This window comes from Cydia splendana, chromosome 9 (assembly GCF_910591565.1).
Source record: "Cydia splendana chromosome 9, ilCydSple1.2, whole genome shotgun sequence".
Taxonomy (NCBI): Eukaryota; Metazoa; Arthropoda; class Insecta; order Lepidoptera; family Tortricidae; genus Cydia; species Cydia splendana.
Genome location: NC_085968.1, coordinates 10723681 through 10743712, shown reverse-complemented (window position 1 = coordinate 10743712; position 20032 = coordinate 10723681). Strand labels below are relative to the sequence as shown.

Sequence of the window (20032 nt, the reverse complement as noted above, 5' to 3'; positions counted from 1 at the left end):
AACACTCACGGGGTAACAGTTGTTACTTATATTATAATACGAATCCACTGGTAATGAAAATCAAGACTACTTACCAGTCCACTACGACTGACTTTGTAAGTGATCTCCTTACGCCCAGTGCTTCCGAGGATGTACTGTGTTAACTGTTAGCAAAAAGAATAGATAGTATAGAGGGGTCCTGTCATTGTAAATATTGTAGTCACTGTAAATTTACTGCCATCTATCGACACACGACTAAAACTCAAAATTAAAACGTATAAAGTTATCAAAAAATGTATATATATGGATAAATGATTTTATTATTTTTATATCATTTTGATCCATGTTCATTCACTGATATCTATGTGTTAAAATTGTTAAATATGAAACGGTGTCGTCACGCCATCTAGCCGAGGATAGGCTAAAGGTGTGTGCGCCATCTATTCGAGAATGACTTTTGCTTCAATTCCGAGGCACGTTTTTTCCTTAGACTTTATTCGTCTTATACGAAGTTACATATGTCTTTGCTGTTAGGAACCCGCATTTGTAATTGTAACAGTTCAACACAATGGGTATAATTTGTGTTATTATTATGATCAGTCGTCAACGCTTTTCACCGCTTTAGGTAACTAAAACTATACATAGCCACGTCTATGGTGCCTCCATTTATATCGAGCCTTACAAAGTAATTAAGATTGTAATAATTTTTTTATTAACACAGGTACCGTAGAAGCCCCAGAATACTTCCCGGCCATCCAAGACTGCCACGCCGTAGAGAAGAAAGTGTACCGCAAAGAACTAGACGTGCCAGAGCACGTGCTGAAGCGAGGCATGCTGCCGAACGCCAAGCGGGACATGATGTACCCCGGCTTCCCCACCATGAGGCACTTGAAGTACAAGGTCAGTATATACCTCTGGGATAACACCAGGTGCCTATAAAACAAAAGACTGCCACGCCTCAGAGAAAGTGTACCGGAAAGAACTAGACATGCCAAAGCACGTGCTGAAGCGAGGCATGCAAGCGGGACATGATGTACCCCGGCTTCCCCACCATGAGGCACTTGAAGTACAAGGTACCTTTGGTAATAGGTTGGGCGCCACTAACCTAAATGACGTGAATTTACCATTTCAAAATTGAAAGATGGTTGGTGTTAGTGAAAAGCTCGATAGAATATAAGCCTGGTTAGCGCGGAACAAGCGCGGATTTAGTAGATCATTGCTAGATTTTAAACGTAATTTTTCTAAACATGTAATTATGTATAATAAAATGTAGTTCTGTATAATACAATGTAATTATGTATAATAAAATAACTATGATAATGATTGTTTGTCGCAGACGACCCTGAAGAAATGTAAGGTGAAGGTATTCGACCAGCCGTCCCGCAACGAAAACATGATGGTGGAACTGATCAGGGAGTCCAACACGGAGCAGCAGTTGGAGAAAATCGCCCAGGACTACTTAGGAAAGGTCATCTGGGTGGGGTGGCCTCATCTTACTAAGGCTAAGTGAGTTTATTTTTTTTTCTTTATTATTGTACTCTTGGCGGAAATACGGTTATTCGTATCTCATGTCTCTTGTGACTTGTCACGGGCATGTTACATTTTATGAATAAGGGAGTTATACGATAGTCATAAAATCCATATTATATTTTCCATACGATCGAACGTATATATTGTTTTTATTCTATTTGTGTTAGGGTAGAAAATCAATTGGATTATAAACTTCTAACTTTCAAATACCTAAATAAACTACTACTGTTATGAAAAAAATTTATATGTTAATGCCTAATTCCAGAGGTAAAAAGTTAGTAATCAAATTATATTGAAAATAAACATGATCTAACCTAAAACCTTCATATTTTAGGGTAATTTCGGTATCAAACGAGAAGACGCGGCTCCACCACGTCGACCATCAGAACAACAACGTGAACGGCACGCCGAGCTACACCACCGAGTCCAACTTCGGAAACTTGCATAAGCAGTGGATATCGGAACGTTCTACGATCATAGAACAGTTAGTAGTTCAGTATATTGTAAGCGAAAAAAATAGATTACTTGGACCACCAACTACAGTATGATATTGTGTACAACGTAAAAAAAATCGAGTGATACCATCACGTACGGAACGGCTTTTATTATTGATATGAACGGCTATTATCATGAGTTCATGACAAAACCGTAACGTACAGATGTAGTGCATAATTATTTTCCAGCGTATTTTCACGGAAACTTACCAACGTGTCTTGCTATATCAGTCAGTACAAAAAGTACTGACATTGACTGAATTAGCATGACAATTACGAAAGTTTCCGAGGAAATACGATGGAAAACAATTAGGCCGGAGCCCCACTGCTGCGCACGCTATGTACACGACCCACGTTCCTATACAAAATTTCGTGGGCTTGCCCACGGTTTGTATTTAAACGTGGGCCGTGGATGTAGCGTGCGCAGCAGTGGGGCTCCGGCCTTATGCACGACTTCTGTACACGTTACGATACGTCACTACTTTTTTTTATGGTTGTGAAATCTTTGTAACTAATTAAATTGCAAGTTTTCTTTTGTTTTCAGTAATCAAAACCGCCTTGGAATTGAACTGGGCAATGTGAATGTTATAATTCATGCTGTTAACTTGAAAGGTAAGTCATTATGATGCTCCATTAGTTCCTTGCTGCCTTGATTGTCTGTTGCTTTAAAGCAATTAAAAATAATTTAACTAGATACATATATACCTACTGTAGGTCTATATTTTCTACCTTGTATGTACTCGTATAATCTAACACCTCAATATCTTCCATACGACACAGAAATAAAACATTCCATTATCTTTATCACTTGTATAGATTTCAATAAAACGTAAAGCTACTTGTGAAAAGTATAAAATGTGTAATCTGCAAGTATTCTGTATTTCCTGTTCCCATTATCAAGTCTTCTTTCTCATTTTCTGTCTTCTTGTTTTTTTTTTAAATATTTATTTAGTCAATCGGTCTCTGAGTCTCACCTCGGGTATTTTAATAGACTTTCTGTATAACTAACGAATGATGAGACAGAGTGCGCTTGGTGACAAGAGTGTGATTAGTGTGAACTGTAAACCTCTAGTATGTTTTTTGTTCTCAGGCTACAAATACTTAATCCAAGACAACACCCAAATGGTATTCGAGCCGGAATGGTGCTCTGTCGCGTGCGGCTACGCGTACCAAGCCGTGGTCCGGGACGTGTCCGAACATGTCATACAGGAGGCCGGCAAGTTCTCGACGCCGCAGGAGGCCTATCCGGTGGGCTCCAACGTGTTCCTGCTCACCCAGGGGCAGTACTACGGGTGCATGGCCACGGTAAGTTAATGCATACTTATAGTGGTTCAGCACGTTATACAAGAGGTCAGCAAACGTACATTCTGCTGCATAAGTTCCATTCATAAAGTGGTTATGGACTTTTGCAGCTCGACGCTTTGTCACACGGCCATGACTAACGCCAGCCACAAATCTTTTATCTATGTTAAAGAATGTAAAGTTGATCTTGCAATTTTATTAGTGGAGACTAGGACGCTAATAGCGTCTTGAAATTGAATAAATAGCATGGGTTTCTTTCATTTCCACTTCTTCTTCTTATCGTGTGAAGGGATTATAACTAAATAATATTTTGCCAATATCTTGCTCTTATTTCCACTTGCAAAAGATTCGTATTAAAGATAAAAAGTCGATTTGTTTACCCCTGGGCCTATCGCGAAAACTTCGCAAATTGCGGGGATCTTTCTCTTTTACTCCAACAAAGGCGTAATTAGAGTGACAGAGGGAGATGCTAAAAGTAGTGAGCTAAGCGAAAGTGCGTGTTCCAGGTGGTAGATTCAGAGGCAGTCCGCAGTGGGCGCATCAAGGTGCAAGTGACGGAACAGACGGAGCCGACGCCGGTCGCGCACGCCAACATCTGCCCCTACCGCAGCGCCAACCACGCCGCCGCCTCCTGTGGTAACTATACTGAAACCACAGAATAAGTAATAGTACTACCGTACAGAAAGGACACTTCCTACAAGACCGAAGTTTGACAGCGATTCAGGGTCGAATCATGCAATCCCTTTCTAATTTATGGCACTATCCCTTTCGGCTATTTAGGGTTGTCAAAATTCAAGTGATTATCTTATTTGTGTTCGTGCACGCAAAAGGACGTCAAGTGGTGCCAACCCTAATAATTGCTCGGAGCAATGCTGAGCCAAACGGAGCCGAGTTTAAGTCAGGAGTGTCTCCCCACTGCTGAAACAGTCAACTCTTCGCGCCTACATTTTTTAAATTTGCCGCCTTTTCCTACTGACAAAGTCGCTGTGCCAGAGTATAAAAAGCCATACAATTACATAAACTTTTCGTAACAGGAAACCGGACGAAAAGTCAACAAATAAAGATATATTGAACAGACTCTTACAGATTTTCTTAGTTATATGGTTGGCAACTGGCAACCCCATTATTTTTATTGACGCGATTAATATACGTGGATGGTGTTTCCCGTAAATATACTTTCTTCCTTAAAATATTCATTCTCTTTGCAGGAATATCACCTCAGTTCCTTTCGAGAATAACGGGGACCGTGCTGGTGGTTTCTGGCCAAAGAAACACTCTGCCTACCGAAACACAGAACAAAGTCAACGTCGGACTCAATTTAAAGTTCAACAAGAAGGTAAGGTTGTAAAAGAAACTGAGATTTATATGATATATCATAAGACTGGGAAAACCGGGATTTCCTAGTCTTATTCTTAAACTGTCAGTGCTATTTTAAGTTTAGCTGTCTTGTTTTCCTACCGATTTTATTGTGTATTCATTTCTCATTGGTTTTATTTGCGTCTCTAATTTTCAAGAGCTATACGCAATGTACACGGTGGCTAAAAATAACTGCATTCCCGTTGCCAGGGGGGGTTTGGGATTATACTGAGCAAATTTTACTATGGGACCATCCCCGAAATCGCGAAAAAAACCTCCCTGGCAACTGGAATGCAATTATGTTTTAGCCACCCTGCAATATAAGCTTACTGAAAACGAATAGGTTAGTCTCATAACATTTATTTAGATAATTTCCTGTCTGTCACTAATGCTCTGGTTTCCTAGGATAGCGGTGCCGTCATATAGCGGCCGTCTCCATACAAAATACTACGACATCCATATTTAGCCGTATTATTTTGTATGGAGACGGCCGCTATATGACGGCACCGCTATTCTAGGAAAACCGAGCTTACCCCGCTAAACTAAAATAACACATTATTCTAGAACCAAGAAGTATCCGGCTACACTCGTCGCTGCCCCGTCTCAAACACGTGGCTATACTCCCAGCGCTGCATTGACCTGGTCAAGAGCTACGAGCAACAGTTCCCTGAGCTGTTCGACAAGCTAGCAGAGTCCATGTATAATGATATCTTCTTCGAGAGCGACATCTGGCCTAACGAAGTGGGGTGAGCATTACAGACTCATATTAAGTTGCTGTGTGAATGCAAGTAGGAAAGCGGACCCTGGCAAAGGCCGGGATAACGCTAGGTAGATGAAGAAAGCTTTTTAGTGTTCCAAAGGGTAAAAACGGGACCCCTCACTCCTCGGTCCGTCTGTCCATCCGTACGTCTGTCTGTCTGTCACCAGGCTGGCATGAACCGTGATAGCCGTTGATACCGTTGAAATTTTCTCATATGATGTATTTCTCTTGCGGCTATAACAACAAATACTAAAAAGTACGGAACTCTCGGTGGGCGAGTCCGACTCGCACTTGTACGGTTTTTTTTCTCCCTAAAGTGATTAAGTTTAATTTGTACACTATACACTTACAAATATTTGTAAGTAGATAGATCCAATTCATTTTTACTACGCTTTTAGTCTACAGTTGCGTTATAGCAAGTGTTTATTATTATGAATAGGTATTATGACGAGACGCTATCCACATGGATTTTTGTACATTGACCCGCCTGTTGCTATCTCTATCGCACGCGCATAATTATATTGCTGTCGCATGTCCATGATGCCAGTTGTCAATGTCACTGTGCTGTGGGAGCGTGACAGCACTATAATTATTCGCGTGCAATAGAGATAGCAACAGGCTGGTTAATGTACCCAAATCCCATTGGAAAGCGTCTTTAGTCATATATTCATAATAAGTTATTTAAAATATTAGAAACATAGTGAATATGGAACTATAAAACATTGTTATTTAGGGAAAAGAAGCCCCAAGAAGTCCAAGCATGGCTGAAGGCCCAGCCACACTCGAGCGCTGCGCGGCGTGAGTGTGGCTCAGATGCTCTCGAACCCGAAGAGATGAAGGCACTCTTCAATTCTTTAGACAAGCAACTACACGAACTCAAAGACAATGAGAAGACGGTCACGCTTCATGTGAAATGGAACCTTCTGTATAAGGTGAGAGAGTTGAAATCTAAATATGAATTAAGAACGGGTATTAAACTTTTCGACGCCGTGTCAAACACAAAAGCTGTCACTCGAAGGGCCACTTGCACCATCCCACTAACCCGGGGTTAAGCGGTTAAACCGTTAACTCAGTGTCAAATTGTACTGGTAACCATAGTAACTCCAGGTTTAACCGGTTAACCCGGAATAGTGTAATGGTGCAAGTGGCGCTAACGAGTCTAACGCCACGTCACTGAAGTGTCAAAACTGAAGTTGCACTTTATGCATATGCACGTAGGTCTATGTTGCTCTGTGGTCAGTGACGGATTAATCCGTCTTCAGCGTTGGACCGGCCCGTGCGGATATATCCGTCATCGGCGTCAAAAAAGTTAAGACCAAGTATGGATTGTACTCGGAACACAGTATTGTGTGATATATACTTTGAATTTGAATTGAATATGGTGGCTGACGCATATGTGAGATTAGTAATGTCAAAAACATAATACACAATTCGATGTTTGACGTATCCCATCGAAACCTCTTAAAAAGCTAGCCATAGAAAATTATGTTTTTAATGTTTAATACTTATTACTTACTGTAAAACTAACCCAGAATATTTGTATCTTACCAAAACCAATATCCACAGCCGGAACTCCACGAAGGAAACGTCCAGCCGGACCCCAAAGCGGACTTCAAAATGTACGACCGCGTGGTCTGCGTGGCTCGCAGCATCACGGCTCCGTTCGGAGCCAAGGGCACCATCACCGCGGTGTACCAACCGCCGCAGTCTAATACCGTGCGATTGGCTGACAAGTTGAATGCTGAGCCGACTTACCAAGTCATGTTTGATGAGCCTTTCCCGGGTGCCTCGCCTGAAGAGCTGTTTGAAGAGCATAGGTTCTATAGGTAAGTTATTTTGAGCTTTACTCTTATAGCTTTAAGGTAGCTTTTCCTAAATTTTGTGAAACCGGGTCTGTATGAAAACAAGGGCACTATTACCGCTGTGTACCAACCACCGCAGTCTAATACCTCGCGAATAGCAGTCAAGTTGAATGCTGAGCCGACGTACCAAGTCATGTTTGATGAGCCTTTCCCGGGTGCCTCGCCTGAAGAGCTGTTTGAAGATCAGAGGTTCTATAGGTAAGATATTCCGAGCTTTACTATTATAGCTTTAAGGTTCTTTTTTCCATTTTTTGTGGTACCTGGTCCTTATGGAGCTAAAGGCAGCGTTACCACTGTGTACCAACCGCCGCAGTCTAATACCGTGCGATTGGCTGACAAGTTGAATGCTGAGCCGACTTACCAAGTCATGTTTGATGAGCCTTTCCCGGGTGCCTCGCCTGAAGAGCTGTTTGATTGAAGAGCATAGGTTCTATAGGTGAGATATTTTGAGCTTTACCATTATAGCTTTAAGGTTCTTTTTCCATTTCTTGTTGGTCCTGGTCCATGATATTCGGACAGTTGTCACGCGACTTTATCAACAACAACTTAAGTTAGAGTACATGTATTCCACAGGATGTTACCAACGAACATGCTGAATATATCATACGGGCGCAAACTGAGGAACGCTGTGACCGTCGCCGGCGCGCAAGAGACGCAGAGCACGAACAAGACGCCTAATCTGTTGCGGAGAGATGACGGACACAACTCCGCGTTCGCTAGCTATAGGTATGAACTTATCTTATTTACTGAGGGTGGTATTCCATCTGTCCAATATGTTGGGCCAATGTGCATTGCGTCTCACTCTCTCATTAAGCAAAATATGAGAGGCAAATGCACAATGGAGCAAGATATTGAACATATGGAATACCACTCTGAGTCACGTTCGCCGGTGGTATCTGCGTTAAAGACGTACTGCCAAATCTTAAGGTTCAAATTCAATCGGCAGTTACTGATAGCTAACGCATTAATACACTCTCCGTACTAATACTAGCACAGTATAAATAATTAATACCCTTATACTATACGTATATATGAAACTAAGACTTACCGTTTTACGGGGTTTCGGGAATTCGATTGTAGACCTCCGATGATACCTAGCCTTAGCTTAATATACTGCAATGTTGTACCACCAGAGTGCAGCACTAAGCTAACTAGTAAACCATAGAGTAATTTATACATACTGTGCCTTAAACTGTTTTTTTGACAAGTTTTCACAGACAATAAAATATGACATTGTTGCATCAAGGCGGTTTGGTAACAAGGCCCTACCAGGAAACGCGAAAATCTAAATTTAGTTATCTGCCTCTTTATCGCTCGAATATGCAAGAGTGATAGAGAGTAGAGAGGTTAGATAACGAAATTTCGATTTTCTTGTTTCGCGGTAGGCCCCTAGATTGTGATGGATAGTGGTAGTAGCGCCCTACGCAGAGTTTTGCGTAATATTCCCTATTAATAACTGTCAAATATTACATGGTACATTAAAGACTAATCATGCTTTTACAGTCCCACAAGAGATCAGAAGACTCCAGTAAGTGAGACCCGAAACAATACCGCAAGTGCTTCCACAGATAATCCACAAGTAAGCAACCACTTAAGATTATACTTTTGCATTAATTAGTATTCATCAATAAACAAATTAAGCAGTACAAAATTAACTATATTTTTAAACATTGCGAAAGTTGTGTACAAAATAAGCCATTTAATTTAAATGTTTTTTTTTTAGGACAATGCTACACAGCTTCTAAGGAGTCTGCTCAACATTAGTCAAGGAGAAACAGATTCTAATAAAAAATCTGGCAAGGTTAGTGCTATTTGTATTTTTAGACAGCTATACAAAACTACTGTTCATATTATAGCATAATACTATAGTCACTTCTGAATGAAGATATTCGAGTTAATTGTGGATCATAGTTCTGTTGGGTGCTTGTGGTCTATAGTCAGGTGGATTTACGTTGTCATGTTCCTCTAACCATTAACAAGTTTTTTGTTTTATAGCATCCGTTGAATACAATTTTTAGTAGACCAAGGTTTCATAAAGTTTACATATGAACATTATTATTTTAGAACGCACGAGATCAAAATCAGAGTTGGCGAGCGAAAAACGACAATCAACAACAACAACAACAACAGCAACCAAACAGGTAAAAAAGTCCTAGATTGTATTTTGTACTATTCTATCTACACTGTCTATGTCTATATATGCTTTCGTATGCTAATATAAACATAATATGGGGCATTATCTATGACAAGAGACCTTATTGTCGATGGCGCTTACGCCGCACAGCGTCGCGCGGCATTGTATTTATATCGGAGCATCGTAAATAATGGCGTAAGCGCCATCGACAATAAGGTCCCTGTTCATAGATAACGTTACATATTGTCACGCTAAAGTTGAATGTAGGGAGGGATACTGACCAGTGCTAAAGTATACCATAGATTAAGAGTTAGTTGCACCAACCCGTCTGTCACCGTTAAAGCGTTCGCTAAATTTTATTGTATGGGAAGTTTCATAGTTGACTGCTGAATTACGTTGATCAGTCCGCTAAATGTGATTGGTGCAATTGGCCCTAAGTATGGGTAATGTCGTATAGTGCCTATACTCTAGTATAAACATATAATGCAATACTAGTATTCATTATTGCATGCAGCCAAACTAGCGAATTTTGGAAATTATTTACCAGGTAAGATTACATATAAGATGTGTCCAAAAAACTTCCTTCAATATAATGCAAATCTACGCAAAATATTAATATTTATATTAAACAGAAGTGTACGTTTAAGTGTTATTCTATTGGCGAGTGCAAGCTTCGCACGTTCCACAGCACTATAGATTGAACCCTAATAGTATAAGTAAAAGGTTTTAAATAAATGGAAGTAAGCATTGGCTTGGGAAAATTTCATTTCAAGTCCTTGCATCTCTTCACACGACAATTTAGTAAATGAAAAAGTTTAGCGTATGGTAACATTTTAGCTTTTCATTTGCAATTGAGTCGCTTAACTTCAAACTCGGGTAAATCCATCTGTCAGATTATGCGATTTTGGTATTAAGAAAAGGTAATAGGGTAGATATTTGCTGAGAGGGTCGAATGGATTTACCCGAGTTTGAAGTTAAGCGACACAATTGAATCGTTTACAGCATTAAAAATACGGCGTATGCAAACGTTTACACTTTAATGATAAAACTTTAAATCTTGTCTCTTTCTAATAAATACAACTATGTATCAAAATGACGGATAAGGGCAAACGATTATCAACGGTATTTAAGATTACACAGACGTTCAAAGACGGCATTTTGATTTTCTCTCAATATAGGTCTCAACAACAGCAGCCGTCTCAGCCTCAAAACTGGCGGAAAGAGCAAAACGGCACATTCAACAGGGCGCCACCGCCGCAAGTGTATCAGGAGTGGACTAACAGGTCTTTCAAGGTAATATACCATCTTCCACACTGTCAAGTGACTATTAGTACACCTTGTTGCAAGGAGATAAGGTCCAAGAATGGTTATATAAGATTGTTGCTGTTGTACTTATTGTATAATAAATACTGAAGCTTCAAAGTGAAAGCTGAAGATTCTGACAATAACCATATTAAATCAGCTATATATAAGTCAGTGTGGACATACGTTATCTTACCGCGTTATGAAAACGAACAATACATTCGTTCTTCCAGAGGACACTTCAGACTGTTGATAAACTTCGGTGGAATTTTTAAAGTTGGTAACACGGCAATCATGAATCGCTTCAAATAATGTTTATCAAAAACTATTATAATTTAAAAGTTCTATTCAATTTCGGAAGTAGTAGTTTAGTAAACATTTCGTTTTCCATTACAATATCAGTAAATAATATACATGATATGATGAAATTTTCCAGATGTTTCGCTTCGTTAAACTGCTTGGAAGTTTTGTAAGACGTATTTTCAAATGAATCTGACGATTTCAGGTACACGAGTGTGTTGAAATCAACTCATCAGTTTCATTATCATTATGAGAATTGTAAAAAAAAATACTTTCAAAAATTTGCATGCGAATAAATAAAATCGAATATATTAGTAATTCATAAACTTTAGAAAGACTTGATTTATCTATCACAATTTTTACTAGAACCTACCGAAAACTGCATACAATCGCGTTTGCGTAGTTTTCATTTTCACAATAATTATTATAAAATAAAATGCCCTTCATAAAGTTACTTCAAAAGTTCGTAGGTACCGTAACCTCGTAAGTCCCCGTGTACTTGTACAAGTACAAATTAAATTCGATTTTTAGAAGAGAAGAAGAGAAGAAATAAAAGAAAGTTTCAAATTCTAAAGCGCCAAAATTTGCAAAGCAAAATGCCCTGGGTCTTACGAGGGTAACATAATCGTAACTTATTATCAAACTTTGCCTTTTGTACTTTCTTAAAAATACTGAATAAAAGAAATAAGGGACAAGTTTCGAGTTGTTCGGTTCCGAATATTATAGTTGTAACAATCCCGTTACCCCAAAACGTCAAGTTCAGTGTGATTCAATGGTAATTTTTTATATATTTATACAGAACCAACCACCAGTGCCTCCGTATCCGACGTTCGGGCAACCGTTCCAAGGGCCGGGTCCGAACCAGATCCCATTCCCCGCGTTCAACAACGCGCACTTCCAACGCAACCACAACGCGATGCGACAGCATCCGCAGAACCAGCCGCATCCGCAGAACCAGCCGCATCCGCAGAATCAGCATCCGCATCCGCAGCAGCAACCGCAGAATCAGCATCCGCATCCGCAGCAGCATCCGCAGTTCCCGCAACATCTGCCCAGCGTCGCTGGAGTGGCGTTAGCGCCTAGTTGGAACAAGGTGAGTGCACGATCACCACCCCACACTAGCGTCTCCCGAGCGTCGGCGCCTATAATAGTCTATATGGCTGCTGCTCGACGCAACGTTGACGCAACTGCGCAGCAACGCTATTTTCTATAGCGCTGACTAGACGCCGACGATCAAAAGACGCTAGTGTGAGGTTATTGTACACGGAACATGATGGGGCTAAAAACTGCTAATTGTTCAGTTCAAATTGTTCTATAATGAAATTGTTTGGAGAGACGGATTGTTTTCGTTAATCTATGGTGGAGTGACTCAAAAATACTTTATCTACAGATTATTTTGAGCACCTCTCAAATTTAGGTTAAATAGACTTATATATCGGAAAACTACTTTCTGACTTTATAGTGTACCACAGAACACCGCCTCTAGAAACCTAATATTGGCCATTTTGTTCCCGACGCAAATCACCAAACTGTGAGGTGCGGGAGGGGTGCTCACGGCGTTGCGATTGGTCGTTTCAAACATGGCGCGCTGACACGTGCAAGCGTAGGGATGGGACATGTTCATTACAGGTAGTGGGTACTGCTACCAGTGACACCGAAATTTATTGTGGTAAAATTGTTACCAATTTAGTATACTTAGAGTAAACTTACTTAATAATTATATTGATTAATTTAATATTTCATTAAGTAATTTAACAATGTACCTGAAATTTTTACTTAACATATTAGGGCATTTCTGTTTAAAGTACCCAGAACATGAATTTTAAAGTTTAGAATTTTTATATTATTTCTACTCAGAATCGCAATCTCTTTCGATACGCGAAAAAAGTGTCGCCAAAATCTCATACAATTATTTTCTTTTGTCCGTTTTATTAAGGTCATAGAAGGTTGTATTGAAAACATATTCAAATGGACCAATAACATATGCCTATTACAAATCAACTCCGACTTCTCTCGCACTTCTTTGAAGTTCATCATCAGGTCCATCTCGTGACATGAGACCTACCTGCTCACCTAGAGGATTCTAAAAAACCCATACAACATATGTCTATCACAAACCAACACCGAGTTCCCTCGCACTTCTTTGAAGTTCATCATCAAGTCCATCTCGTGACATGAGACCTAACTGCTCACCTAGAGGATTCTAAAAACCCATACAACATATGTCTATCACAAACCAACACCGAGTTCCCTCGCACTTCTTTGAAGTTCATCATCAGGCCCATCTCGTGACATGAGACCTAACTGCTCACCTAGAGGATTCTAAAAAACCCATACAACATATGTCTATCACAAACCAACACCGAGTTCCCTCGCACTTCTTTGGAGTTCATCATCAGGTCCATCTCGTGACATGAGACCTAACTGCTCACCTAGAGGATTCTAAAAAACCCATACAACATATGTCTATCACAAACCAACACCGAGTTCCCTCGCACTTCTTTGGAGTTCATCATCAGGTCCATCTCGTGACATGAGGCCTAACTGCTCTCCTAGAGGATTCTAAATAACCCATACAACATATGTCTATCACAAACCAACACCGAGTTCCCTCGTAGGTACTTCTTTGAAGTTCATCATCAGGTCCACCTCGTGACATGCGGCCTAACTGCTCCGCTGGCCTAGAGGATTCAGAAAAAACTTACACAACATGTTACCTATATATTATGTCTAAAATGGTACAATACGGTATGAAGAAGCACGAAGTTTCCGCAACTGAAAAACCATCATCGTCACATCAATAGTCGAAAGGGAAAGGGATAGCGCATTGCATTTTCAAGTTGACGAAAAGGGACGGACATACTTCGCCTCTGCTTACTGACCAGTATAAAATGAACCCCGCGGACAAGAAACATTATTCAATGAAATAATGAATTTGAATTTCCCGTGGGATGTTATTCCATCTGTTTCGTAAGTAGATGTCTTAGATGACTTGCCACACCATATTACGCTGCAATATCCCATGGTTTCCCAATGAATTCAATAGTTTACGATTTATTTTCTTAGACTCGTGCACACTGCTAACAGGTCGTAACCTTGGGCGCAACTGATCGGAGCGGCGCGCGAACAATCTTATATTTGACCTATACACCATACGGGCGGTGACCGCGAGTCGTCCTATAAGCTCGGTCTATAGGGGTTGGTCTGTGTAGTGTACTAACAAAAACAATGCGCGGTTTATAACTATCGTCGGGTGACAAGCAAAAGTCACTAAGTACTATCAAAAAATTAAAGTAACAATGCACTTTATTACACTTGTAACACGGTTTATTGTCCAATAATTTCAATGGTGTTAGTTAGTGACTTTTGCTTGTCACCCGACGTTATGAGAAACAATTCAATATCAATTATAACATTTTTCAAATTATACTATAGTCTTTTCGTATATAAAAGATCTTCAGAACAAAATCAGCGATTACCTGTATTACACAATACATATGTCTATTATTATGTGAAGGAAATGTATTTCTATTCCAGAATCCACCGGAGAACCAAGTGCAGTCGGCGCCCACGCATAATGCCCCCAACAACACCGAAAAACCTAACCCGTTTGTACCGCTGCAAGTGCAGACCAGCCAACGGTAAGTTATCGATACATTCAGCCAAAATTATTAAATCAAGAAACTTCAATGGGTTTCTGCCTGCTGGTGGGAATGGCAAGATATACATTTTCGAAATATGGAATAAGAACTTACAGGGTACCCAACTGTCCGGCTCGTATTTGATTATGAAGGGTGCTTTTTGTAGAAAAATATGAGTTTGATCATTAAAAAATAATGAAACACACGTGTTCTCTATAGAAGTTAGAGGGTTTAGTCACTTTTCAGTGCTTTTGAGGACCATTGCTCCCAATAAGTTGAGTTTGGGCAGCTAACAAAAATACGTGTCTGTTATTTTAGACTAACATATATCAAAATAAATCAAATCGGAGCCGGTACCTTTTCCTTGTTAGTTGGCAAGACTTAAGACGCCCAGTTTTTTCTTTAACCTGTTTTTAAATAACAAAACTCAACAGTTTTTTTTTGCAAACAAATTGCGTAAAGAACTAATAATTTTGAATGGAAAACAAATACTAATGAAACTAGTATTTTATAGTTTGTTGTTAACCAAGTTGTTATGATGATATGGCAATTTATCTATATTTATTCCATTACGTCAGGGCAATAAATAAAATGCACATTTTCAACTTTATGACCTAGACTTAAAGCTCATAGTCTGATTGTGAAAATATTTTCTAACAAGTTATTTGATCAAGTCAGGCACTACTTCAGTAATCTAAAGTACTCGTGCTGTAAACTACTTGTAATTTACACACACTTAAAAACAATCTAGTTTTATCATTATCAGGGAGGTCTTATGAATTAACAATATGTAGGTAAATTTTAGGTGGCTATTTGCTATAATTCTATTAATGAATAGTTTAACCTTTTGAACGCAAAGAACAGCTAAAGTCGTCGTTACTAGTCGTGCCCACCGCGCCATGGACAACTATAGCTGTTATGATGTACTACTAGTACTTACGCTGTCAAAGTAACGTTCACACTTTAGTGAGTAGTTCGCTTGCACCCGGGGCCTTGGCGTGTCAGTGACGTTTTTCTTTATAACGTAAAGCGTACAAAGGGTTGAGTAATTAAATTAATATTAAATAAAATTTACGCATCATTTAGCCTTATCAAACTGTACTTTAGACCATATTGTACTACACGAAACGCAATAAATGTTGAAATTGAAACTAATACATCCATATCTGACTTTAGCCAACGTTACAAATGTTTGACTCCTTAGAAAACTTAGAATATATTCTTGTGCATTAAGTATTTGTAGCTGTTCAAACTTGATGACAAACTAGTGGCCCCATGTAAAATTATAAAAATGCATATACATGTTAGTCTAAGGTATTTGTAATATGGGCCGTGTTGCCTGATCTAAAATGTTAAATAAATAAAATATAGTACATTATTGTCGAGGCTCGGAAGTAGCTACTTGCAGGCTGAGGATTCGTTTTAAACGGACGACCTTGGGAGTCCGTTTAATTGAATCCGAAGCCAGCAAGTAGCCTTCCAGCCGAGTCATATATAGTGCTTTTCTCAAAAATGGTGCAAGAAATATAAATATCATAGAAATATTTTACAAAAGCAACGTTCTTACGTATATATTTTCACAGAAAAAAGTAGAAACAATTGAAAAAATTAGCTTTGCCGCCTTTTTATTTTTTTAATAAAAAATAGAAGTGTATTTTTCTGCCGAAAATACGCCAACCTATTTGAGACAGCTAAATAGTCGCGGTACTAATCATCTGTTTGGCTGTTTAATGGGCCTGTGCCTTCATTTGATATGGCCATGTCAACTTTTTTTAAAGTTTGGAACTCGACAAATAATGGAATTTGTATGCAACATTGCAGTCCCAAAATCGAGACTGCAATGTTTTTAACTTTTTAATTTTTGACTGACCATAAACTACGCGCTTCGCGACCTATTTTTTAAACGGCAAAGTCGACTTTGCCGTCCATTTTTGAGAAAAATATTATACATATGTACAGTCAGCAGCAGAAGTCAGCAGCAGCGAGGTGTTCAAAATGATCTTGACGCGACTTTATAAGTAAGAGAATGAGCGTGTCAATGTAATTTTGAACAACTCGCCCGCTTAGCAATTTCTGCTGCTGACTGTACATGCTTATTATTGTACAGGCGAGTGCACAACCCCCCCGGGCCGCAACGGCGCGGCGCCGAGGGCTTGCCGGCCCCGCAGCCCGCGCCTGTGCAGGGACACTCATCGTCACACTCGGTAATTATTCTTCACGGTTTATCAATTTACCCAACGGAGTAAACTTTGTTTTTAAGATTTTTCTTTACAACAAATATTGTAATGAGATATGACACCAAAGCCCCAACTATTTAAACGGCTAGCAACCAAGCAATACAATTTGATGGCCAACCACCTACTACACTACACGGTCGTAAACTACAAAGGTCGCAGTGGTCGGAAACCTAGTTGTCTATAGCCTCTGTTCTGTTAACGAATTATAGTTGCTATGCTGGACTTGCATTTGATCAAAGTTGTTGCGCACTATCCTTCCATTGATTAATATCCGTATTAAGAAATATGACACTAAAGACGGCGGTTAAAACGCTTGAAGATACGCCCAGTAAGATTTTTTTCAAGGCAATAAACGTATACTTCGAATATGTTTAGGTAATGTAAATCAAGCTATACATTTTTTTATTAATAACGATGGCACAGACAAACATGCATGGATCTTCGAATGTTATATTACGGTTTCGTTTGTGCAGACGTTCAGACAGCAAGAGGACTCGTCCAAGCGACCACAAAGAAAGAAAAAGCCGAGAGTTGCCGCCAACCTTCCCTTTCAAATGGATTAATATAAATATTATAATGTTGCTAATCGTGTACATAGTTAATGAATCAGAATCAATGTTAACAGTTTATGTGTAAGTCATCAACTGCCATCTATCTCAATAGGGTGACTGCTCTAGTTATGAGCCACTCATTAGTAATAAGCCACTCTTAACAGTAAGACTTCTATTGGCTTGCTTCTTTTTGATTTGTTAAGAGTGGCCAATTACTATGGTGGGACCAATAACTGCAGCAGTCACTCTGGTAGACAATAGACATCTTTTCTTTTCAAATTGAGCGAATAATCCACACAAAATCTTTCCATATATGTAAGTAAACTCAGAATGGTGTAAGAGCTGCTATGAATATAGTTATAGTACTATTGTACATAGTGTATATATAGATATGAATGACTATGTATATGTTGCAGTGGTACGTAAGATAACAATTTTTGTGGTAACTTTGTCTAAACGTATGGTAGATGATGTCCATTAAAATGACGGACCAAAAATGGACTTTAATTACTTGTAAAAAGATCTAAATTTGTTAGTTCTCATCACTTTCAGTTTTAGTACATACTATTATCCCGGTCTTGACGAATAAGATATTTGACAAAACGTGCAAAATTAAATCAATTGCAATAATATCGTGCTATGATAAATTATTTTCTTACTTCTTAACATTAGGCGACTGAGCTTTAATACATGTTCATATATTTTTATTATTTTATATCATTCGTGTTTTAAGTAAGACGCCTAAAACGTAGGGAAATGACAAATGTGTTGTGATAATACATTTACAAGTTCAAGACTCTGCGTAATTTAAACATTGTTTATAGTACCTAAACCTTACAGCAAATCATACTTTTGTGTTACAGTTTCGGTCGTAAATATGTACACATTTTTTGTATGTACATATACAGGCTGTTTGGTGCATCGTTTCCCAAATTAAAACGGCAGATAGGTTGAGTCATTTGCTGTCTTCCCAGGCCTAGAAATTTTTAATTTTGCGCACGTTTTTTTTCCAGCTCTATGCCAGTTTTTCGTAAATTTCAAATGTTTACTTGCGCAGTAGTAAAAAAAAAACCATGGCCAATTTTTTTTTCTATGCATGAGTAGATAGCGAATGACACAACCTATCTGCCGTTTTAATTTGGCAAACGATGTACCAAACACCCTGTATTTATAACCGTAAAGTGTGCTTAGCGTTAGGCCGGAGCCCCACTGCTGCGCACGCTATGTACCCGACCCACGTTCCTATACAAAATTTCGTGGGCTTGCCCACGGTAAAAAGATAAAAGATAAAAAATAGTTTATTCAAGTAGGCATATTACAATGCGCTTATGAACGTCAAATAAACCTTTACCGGGTCCAACCGTACACCTCTGCCCCGAGAAGATTTAAATCCCCCCTCAATTGGAGGAGGGTATCCCAATATGGGACCGGCAACAAACTCGGCGGGACACATCTTTTCAAAACATGATTACATCTTATAATTAACATGCATTACGAGTAATTAAGAAAAATACAATTTAAATTGGTTTGTTTTAAAACGTGGGCCGTGGATGTAGCGTGCGCAGCAGTGGGGCTCCGGCCGTATTGTGGCAGCTAAACCACATCTTCGTCTGCCTCATATGATAAATGTGAGAAAAAGTAAAAGTGAAGAATATAGAATGACCATTAACTGCACGATTCAGGTTTTCGATAAAAGCAGAAACGCGGTCACATTAATCACGTTTACCAAAATAAAATAACGTAGTTTTGGTTATGGACTTACTACTACGCAAATTTTAATATTAATCACCCTAGTCAAATTTAATTAATAATGTTAAAAAATATTTCTACTTAATGATAAATGATAACGATATATGATTCTCATACTTTCAAACAAAATATAATTTATAAAAATAGCAAAAATTATAAATATAGCTAATAAAACTGGTATCGTGCGGTTGTGGTTTAAGGAAATATTTAAAGTATTCTTTATTTTTATACAATTTATGTTATTGGTAGTTATTTCTATTGAAGTACAAAACACGATAATAATTTATGCTCAATTTCTTGAGTGTGTTAAATGTTGTGTATAAATGTAATATTCTGTCTGATAAGTTTAAACTTCATCAGTGTACTCCCATCGCTCTGAAATGAAATCCTAATGTTATCAAATATACCTACTAACTGTTTCATTGACTGTTTTCTTAAAATAAATTCTTAAAAGAAAAGACAGCATAATAAATGTGGAATTCTGAATATGTGTGTTTATATTTAAATCTTTATTTCGTACAGGAATAATACCGAAGTAAATTTGGATATTTTTATTTTTTTGGTAGTGTTTCCATGAAATTGGTGTAAAATTTAAATTTCAGAGACAATAACTTATGAATAAACATTAAGATGTTGTTTCTCTATATGCATTCGTTTTGGTAAGTGTAACAATGTTGCATTGATAGGTATTTGTAGTTAATATACTACTTTAAATATGGCACTTGTTTGTTCTCATGAGTCATGAATATATTTATTCAAAATATTTGGGTCTGGTTGCCTAAAGTTTTGTGTACCGTAACTTGTATAGTTTTGTTTTGTGTATATAAAAATAAAA

The 20032-nt window shown here is 38.6% G+C and overlaps 1 protein-coding gene across 3 annotated transcripts in view; it reads left to right on the top strand.

Annotated features, from left to right (window-relative positions):
• Positions 1-17559, top strand: part of LOC134793516 (5'-3' exoribonuclease 1) — a 28735-nt gene extending 11176 nt beyond the window's left edge. For 2 of the 3 annotated variants that reach the window (XM_063765100.1, XM_063765098.1), the window contains 20 exons: positions 701-879; positions 1316-1485; positions 1844-1993; positions 2548-2615; positions 3094-3308; positions 3812-3941; positions 4514-4641; positions 5226-5407; positions 6155-6353; positions 6988-7247; positions 7857-8009; positions 8787-8862; positions 9007-9084; positions 9348-9424; positions 9932-9964; positions 10596-10710; positions 11819-12112; positions 14557-14660; positions 16768-16864; positions 17371-17559. In XM_063765100.1, the coding sequence (XP_063621170.1) occupies positions 701-879; positions 1316-1485; positions 1844-1993; positions 2548-2615; positions 3094-3308; positions 3812-3941; positions 4514-4641; positions 5226-5407; positions 6155-6353; positions 6988-7247; positions 7857-8009; positions 8787-8862; positions 9007-9084; positions 9348-9424; positions 9932-9964; positions 10596-10710; positions 11819-12112; positions 14557-14660; positions 16768-16864; positions 17371-17460 (2798 nt within the window). In that variant the 3' untranslated portion in view covers positions 17461-17559. The remainder of the gene's footprint in view (positions 1-700; positions 880-1315; positions 1486-1843; positions 1994-2547; positions 2616-3093; positions 3309-3811; positions 3942-4513; positions 4642-5225; positions 5408-6154; positions 6354-6987; positions 7248-7856; positions 8010-8786; positions 8863-9006; positions 9085-9347; positions 9425-9931; positions 9965-10595; positions 10711-11818; positions 12113-14556; positions 14661-16767; positions 16865-17370) is intronic. The other variant, XM_063765099.1, reaches the window with a different exon arrangement.
• The last annotated feature ends 2473 nt before the right edge of the window (positions 17560-20032 follow it).